Source organism: Camarhynchus parvulus, unplaced genomic scaffold, assembly GCF_901933205.1.
Source record: "Camarhynchus parvulus unplaced genomic scaffold, STF_HiC, whole genome shotgun sequence".
Classification (NCBI taxonomy): Eukaryota; Metazoa; Chordata; class Aves; order Passeriformes; family Thraupidae; genus Camarhynchus; species Camarhynchus parvulus.
Genome location: NW_022148248.1, coordinates 388778 through 396278, shown reverse-complemented (window position 1 = coordinate 396278; position 7501 = coordinate 388778). Strand labels below are relative to the sequence as shown.

At 66.9% G+C, this 7501-nt stretch overlaps 1 protein-coding gene across 1 annotated transcript; it reads left to right on the top strand.

The window, feature by feature from the left end:
* Nucleotides 1-5469: 5469 nt before the first annotated feature.
* On the top strand, nt 5470-6221 carry LOC115916363 (zinc finger and BTB domain-containing protein 4-like; the record flags this gene model as incomplete). Its single annotated transcript, XM_030970068.1, has 2 exons — nt 5470-5565; nt 5749-6221. A coding segment is annotated over exon 2 (429 nt), but the record flags the coding sequence as incomplete, so codon positions are not given.
* Between the last annotated feature and the right edge of the window lie 1280 nt (nt 6222-7501).

Below are 7501 nucleotides of genomic sequence, written 5' to 3'. Positions count from 1 at the left end.
TCCCCTGCTGCCCCCCAACTCTGTCCCCACTTCTGTCACACCCTGCCAGTGTCCCCTGTCCCCTCCATCTCCCCCTGCCTGCCTGTGCCCCCCCCCCACCCCGGGGTTGTGTCCCCACCTCTGCGTCCCAAATGTCCCCCAGTTCTGGCCCCCTGTCCCTACAGTGGTGCCCCCCAATGTCCTCATGTCCCCTCGAGTTGTGTCCCCGCTTTTACCCCCCAATTGTGACCGCCCCCCACCCTCCCTGCCCCCTGTCCCTCCCAGTTGTGTCCCCCAAATGTCCCCTCTTGCCCCCCTCTGCCTCCCCCCTTCCCCCCCCCCATATCCCCCCGGTGTCCCCTCTTGTCTCCCCCCATAATCCCCCCCCGTGTCCCCCATTCCCCCATCTCCCCCTCAGTGTCCCCCGCTGTCCCCCCATGAGCCCCCCCATATCCCCCTTTGCCCCCCCCGTTGTCCCCCCCTTATCCCTCCTGTGTTCCCCCCCATGTCTCCCCGTATCCCCCCAGTGTCCCTCGCATGTCCCCCCGTGTCTCCCCGGTGTCCCCTCGTGTCCCCCCCGTATCCCCCCGCATCCCCTCCATCCCCCCAGTGTCCCCCGGTGTCCCCCCCCAGTGTCCCCTCGTGTCCCCCCGTGTCCCCCCAGGTGTCCCCCCGGGTGTCCCCCGTGTCCCCGCTCCGTGGGGCGGGGGGGTCCCTCCCTCCCTCCCACCCGGGGCCCAACGCGCCGCCTCCATCTTGTGCCGCCGCCGCCGCCGCCGCCGCCGCCGCGACATCCCCGGCCCCGGGACAGGCCCCGGTAACGACCCCCGCCCTCCCCGGGACCCCCGAGCCCCGCCGGGACCCCCCGAACCCCTCCCCCGCCATCCCCACGCCCCCCGCCCCCCTCCCGGCGCTGTCACCGCAGCGCGACCCCCACGGGATGGGGGAGGGGAGGGGGAGGGGGAAGGGGGGGGGCTCACCGCGACCCCCACCCACCCCCAACCCCCCCGCGCTGCCCCGGGTCACGCCCACCCCCCTCAATCCCCCCCGCCCCCTCCCCGCCCCTCGGAGCCCCCCGGACCCTCCCCAAGCACCCTGGCAGGACCCCAAAGTGACCCCCGGGACCCCCAAAGTGACCCCCGGGACCCCCAAAGTGTCCCCAGGGACCCCCAAAGTGCTCCGGGACCCCCCCAAAGTGCCCCCCCCCCAAACAGCCCCTCCCCTGCCCAGGACCCCGCTCTGACCCCCCCCAAATGTCACCCGGCACCTCCCAAACGCTGCTGGGAGGGGGGGCTGGACCCCGAGGGGGTGACACTGGGGGGGTGACACCGGGGGGGTGACACCGGGGGGGTGACGAGGGGGTTGGGGGGGGGCAGCTGCGTGTTTGTGCCAGGGTGGGGGGGCCCGGGGGGGTGTGAGGGGCCGTGGCGGGGGTCCCCATGTGGGTGTGGGGGTGACGGGTTGGGAGCTGTTTGTGCGCGTGCGGCTGTTTGTCCGCCTGTCCGCTTGTTTGTCCGTCCATCCAAGCGTGTCGTGTCTGTACGGGGTTACGTGTGTGTGTGTGTCTGTCTGTCTGTCTGTCTGTCCGAGCCTGTTGTGTCCGTGTGGGGCTGTAAGTGCCTGGGCGTTTGTCAGCGTGTTGTGTCCGTGTGGGGGTGTTTGTGCGTGTCCGGTTGTTTGTCCGTCTGTCCGAGTGTGTTGTGTCTGTGTGGAGCCGTGCATGTGCGAGTGTTGGTGCGCATCTGGTTGTTTGTGCGGGTGTTTGTCTGTCTGTCCGAGTGTGTCGTGCCCGTGTGGGGCTGTGCGTGTGCGGGTGTTTGTGTGTGGTTGTTTGTCCATGTCTGGTTGTTTGTCCGTGTCAGGTCCTGTGTCCGGTTGTGCACCCGTATGAGGGCTGTGCGTGTGTTGTTTGTGTGCGGTTGTGCACCTGCCTGTGTTCGTGAATGTCGTGTGTTCATGTCCGGTTGTGTGTCACATCCCTGTGCGGTTGTGCGCCCCTGTGAGGGTTGTGTGAGGGTTGTTTCTCCATGGACGGTTGTGCCTCTGCCTGTTAAGCATCCCTGTGCGGTTGTGTCACGTTGTTGTGCAGTTGTACGTCTGTCTGAGGGTTGTGTGGGGGTTCTTTATGTGGTTGTGCGCCTGTGTGCAGTTGTGTCGCATTGTTGTACGGCTGTGCACCCATCTGAGGGTTGTATGAGGGGTGTTTGTGCAGTTTTGTGACATTGTTGTACGGCTGTGCACCCATCTGAGGGTTGTATGAGGGGTGTTTGTGCGGTTGTGTGATGTTGTGCGGTTGTGCACCCATCTGAGGGTTGTGTGACTGTTCATTGTGCGGCTGTGCTCGTGTCAGCCTTCCCTGTCCGGTTGTTGCCCCATGTGCGGTTGTGTCTCCGCCTGTCTGTGCCCTGTGCCGCTGTCCATCCATGCGAGGGTTGTGTGGGGGCTGTTCCTGTGCGGTTGTGCCGCTGCGTGTGGCTGTGAGGGTGTCACACCCGCGTGCGGTTGTGCGTCAGTTTGAGGGCTGTGGGGGGGTTGTTTTTCCATCTACAGCCGTCCCTGTGTGGGTTGTACGTGTGTGGGGGGGTGCTTTGAGTGTGGTTGTACATCTGTGTTAGGTTGTTTGTCACATCCATGTTTGGTTGTGCACCTGCGTCCGGCTGTGTCACATGTCCCTGTCCGGTTCTACAACCATGTTCGGTTGTGTGTCTCGCCTGTGTTTGGTTGTGCACGCATGTCCGGCTGTGTCACGTGTCCCCGTGCGGTTGTACAGCCGTGTCTGGTTGTGCGCTGTGTCTGTGTGTACCTGCGCACCCAGGCGTGGCTGTGTGGGGGTTGTGGGGCTGCAGCTGTTGTGTCTGTGTCTGGTTGTGTGTCCGTGTGCGGTTGTTTGTCCGTGCACGGCTGTTGTGTCTGACGCGTGTCTCGCGTGTGTTGTGCGTGTGCAACAGGCGCAGTGGCTGTTGTGTGGGTGCGTAACCTGTGTGCGTGTGCAGGTGTCTGTCACATCTGTGTGCAGGTGCGTGTGTCACACCTGTGCGTGTGCAGGTGTGTGTGTGTCACACTTCTGTGTGTGCCACACCTGTGCGTGTGCAGGTGTTGTGTGTGTATCGCACCTGCGTGTGGTTTTGTGTCACACCTCTGTGTGTGTGTGCAGGTGTGTGTGTCACACCTGTTTGTGCGTTTTTGTGCGTGTCACACCGGTGTGGATGTGCAGGCATGTCTGTGTCACACCTGTGTTTTTGTGTGTGTCACACCTGTGTATGTGCATGTGTGTCCCACCTGTGTTTCTGTCTGTGTCACACCTGTCTGTGTCACACCTGTGTTTTTGTGTGTGTGTCACACCTGTGTGTGTGCGTGTGTGTCCCACCTGTGTTTCTGTCTGTGTCACACCTGTCTGTGTCACACCTGTCTGTGTGTTTCTCTGTGTTTTTGTGTCCCACCCGTGCGTCCCCTGTCCCCCCTCCCGCCCTTCCCGCGCCGACACTTCCGCGTCCCCTCCCTCATTCCCCCTTAGCCCCGCCCGTTTGTAGCCACACCCCCTTTAACCACGCCCCCTTTTCCCGTCCCCGCCCCCTCAGCCTCCGCCTGCTCCTTCAACACCGCCCGCGGCAGGACGGGGCCCCGTGACGTCACTCCCAGCCCAGCCAATGAGCATCCAGGTGAGCCCATGACGTCAGCGGTGCGCGCGCTGCCTTTCGCGCGGGATGGGCGTGGTCCTGGCGGGGGTGGGCGTGTCCCGGAGCGCTCCTTGCCCCCTGATTGGCCGCAGGTGAAAGGTGTGTCCGGAGAGGGGGGAAGGGGAGGGGTCTGAAGGGGGGGAGGGGGGTTGTTTCCATGGCAACCGTTGGGTGACACTGCCCCCCTCCCCCCCCGGTGACGTCGCGGACGGGACGCCGCTGTCAGGCGGCTCCGGGGGTACCTGGGGGGCGGGGGAGGGGCGGGGGGGGGGGATGGGGTGGGGGTCCCCAGGGGGGAGGGGGTGCACGGGGGGGAGGGGTCCCTGCGCCTTTTCCTCCCCCCCTCCCAAAATTTCCCCGGGGTTGTCCCCGCCCCTCCCCCCCCGGGTGCCCCCCACCTGTGTCACCGCCCCCCCCCCCCCAGGTGTCACCCCCTGCCCTCGCTGTCCCCCCGTCCCCGCTGTGGGTGCGACACGCCCCCCACAACGTCACAGCCATGACGTCACGCTGCCCCGCCCCCCGTGTAGTCACCGGTGTCCCCTCGTGGTGACGTCATGCCGCCCTCAACCCTCCCCCCGCGCAGTGACGTCACACCCATCCCCTCACGGTGACAGCCAACCCATGACGTCACTATCCCATGTGATGGCGTCATCACCCGATGACATCACATATCTTATCTTTCCTGTGATGGTGACGTCACGCTGGAGAATCCCTCGCTGTCACTTTGTCACATGCATCCGGGTGTTGTGACCCCTCCTGTGACCCCGGGTACCCCCAAATCTGGGTGTTCCCCCCCAGGTACCCTCAAATCCAGGTCTTTCACCCCAAATCTGGGGTTTTCACCCCCAAATCCGGATGTTTCACCCCAAAACCTGGTGTTCCTCTAAATCCGGGTGTTATGACCCCTCCAATGACCCCGGGTACCCCCAAATCCGGTTGTTTCACCCCAAATCCAGGTGTTCCCCTCCAAATCCGAGTGTTTCACCCCCCAAACCCGAGTGTTTCACCCCAAATCCGGGTGTGGTGACCCCTCTTTCTGTGTCCCCCCCCCCCAGGAGGCCCGGCCGGCTGTGACCCCCCCCCGAGGACCCCCGGAGCTGCAACACCCAGTCCATGAGGGCCCCGCGCACAGGTGGGCACTGGGGATACTGGGAGGCACTGGGGGGGCACTGGAGGGATACTGGGGGATACTGGGGGGACACTGGGATGCTCCACGGTGGTTCTGCCCCAGCTCTCCCCGCAGTTCCCGCTGGTTCTGCCCCGGTTCCCCCCGCCGTTCTCCCGGTGGTTCTGCCTCGGCTCCCCCCGCGGTTCCTCCGCGGTGGTTCGGTCCCGTCCGCCATTTTGAGCCGCCTCAGGCCGCGCAGGCCCCGACACAAAATGGCGGCGCTGGGCCGGGGACGGCGAGCCCGTGACAGGGGAGAGGGGACCCAAAATCCCGGAATGACCCCCGGGAAAGGTGACAGAGTGACCCCAGAACCCCACAGTGACTCCGGGGCAGGGGAGGGGGACCCAAAACCTCAAAATAACCCCCAGGACAGATGACAGAGTGACCCCACAACCCCACAGCAACCCCGGGGACAGGGGACCCAAAACACCGGAGTGACCCCAAAACCCCACAGCGACCCCGGGACAGGGGACAGGGGACCCAAAACCCCCGAGTGACCCCAGAACCCCACAGCGACCCCGGGGACAGGGGACACCAGACCCCGAAGTGACCCCTGAACCCCAGAGTGACCCTAAATAGTAAACCGGATGTGTGGGTGACCCCAAACCATGGCCCCACCCACCCAGGTGACCCCAAATCATGGTCCCGCCCACCCAGGTGACTGCAAATGTGGGATCCAGGTGTCTGGGTGACCCCAAATAAGGACCCAGGTGACCCCAAACCATGGTCTCACCCCTGCAGGTGACCCCAAACCGTGTCCCCACCCCCTCAGGTGACCCCAAACCATGGTCTCACCCCTGCAGGTGACCCCAAACCGTGTCCCCACCCCTCAGGTGACCCCAAACCGTGTCCCCACCCCCCAATACCCCAAACCATGGTCTCACCCCCTGCAGGTGACCCCAAACCGTGTCCCCACCCCCGCAGGTGACCCCAAACCGTGTCCCCACCCCCACAGGTGACCCCAAACCATGGTCCCCACCCCTCAGGTGACCCCGTCCCGCTGTCCCCCGCAGGTGGCCGGCGCGGGGATGGCTCCGGTCGTGGAGGTGTCGGACGCCGGGCACTGCCGGGCGCTGCTGCTGGAGCTGAACGAGCAGCGCCTGCGGGGCCAGTTCTGCGACGTCACCATCATCGCTGAGGACACCAAATTCCGCGCCCATAAGAACGTCCTGGCCGCCTCCAGCCCCTTCTTCAAGCGGGCGCTGGCCCAGGAGCCCACCTGCCCCTCTCCCGCCCAGGTGCTGGAGCTGCCGGGCGTCCAGGCCGGCGTCTTCTCCGACGTCCTCAACTTCATCTACAACTCGCGCCTGGCCGTGCCCTCGCCGGCGGCAGCGCGGGCGCTGGGGGCGTGGGCGGCGCCGCGTCATCCCCGCTGCAGGGCCTGGAGGCCGGGCCCCCTCCTCCTCCTCCTCCCTCCTCCTCCTCCTCCTCCTCCTCCTCCTCCTCCCGCTCCGGCGCCCGCGGGACATGAACGGCACCTGGGCGCCCCCTGCGCCGCCGCCGAGCTCCCCAGGTGAGGCGGGCGAGGAGGCGGCACCGGCGGCGTCGCCGGGCGTCGCTGCAGTGCGGGCTGTGCGCGCGGCCCGGCTCAGCGGCGGCGCTGGGCTTCCACGCCAAGCTGCACCGCTGGCGCCCGGCTGTGCTGCCGGCACTGCGGCAAGAGCTTCATCCATGTCCGCGCCTGCAGACGCGCGAGGTCGGCTGTCGCGACGGGCGACAAGGATGGGGATGGTGACGCCACCAGCGCTGCCGGCACCGATGTCACCGTCACCAGCAGCGTTGTCACCGCCGCCGGTACACCACGACCAGCACGGCGGGCGGGGCGGCGGCGCCGAGGGCGCTAAGAAGCGCTGCTGCTGCGGCACCGCGCGCTGGAGCCGGGCGCCGAGCAGGAGCCGCTGGTCAAGGTGGTGGACGGGCAGGTGCTGTACCTGTGCGGGGTGTGCCAGCGCTCCTACATGACCCTGTCGAAGCCTGAAGCGCCACGCCAACGTCCATTCGTGGGCGCCGCAGTACCCGTGCCGCTACTGCGACAAGGTGTTCGCGCTGGCCGAGTACCGCACGGGCAACGCGAGGTGTGGCACACGGGCGAGCGCCGCTACCAGTGCATCTTCTGCTGGGACACCTTCGTCACCTACTACAACCTCAAGACGCACCAAAAAGCCTTCCACGGCATCAGCCCGGGGCTCATCGCCTCCGAGAAGACGCCCAACGGCGGCTACCGGCCCAAGCTCAATGCGCTCAAGCTCTACCGCCTGCTGCCCATGCGGGCCAACAAGAGGCCCTACAAGACCTACAGCCAGGGCGCCGTGCCCACGGGGCCGCGCCCGGGCCGGCGGCCGCGGCGGGGACGCGGGTCACGGCTTACCCGCGTCGGCGCCGCCACGGCGAGCCCCGCCCGGTCGCCGCCGCGCGCGGGCGCCATCGGTCATCGTGGCGCGGGCGGCGGTGGCAGCGGAGCCGCCCGGTCATCGCCTACAACGGGCGGGCGGGCGCAGGAAGGCGCTGCAGCGCCGGCGGCCGCGCCGGTGACGCCGCCGTGCCCATCAAGAAGCAGGTGCTGCGGGATTACATCGGGGCGCAGCGCGCGCCAGTGCCGCCACCGCCGCCACCGGGAGGGACAGCCGCGCCCCAAAACCCGTCTGGGGGTGGGCGCACCATGACCTACGTGGCCAAG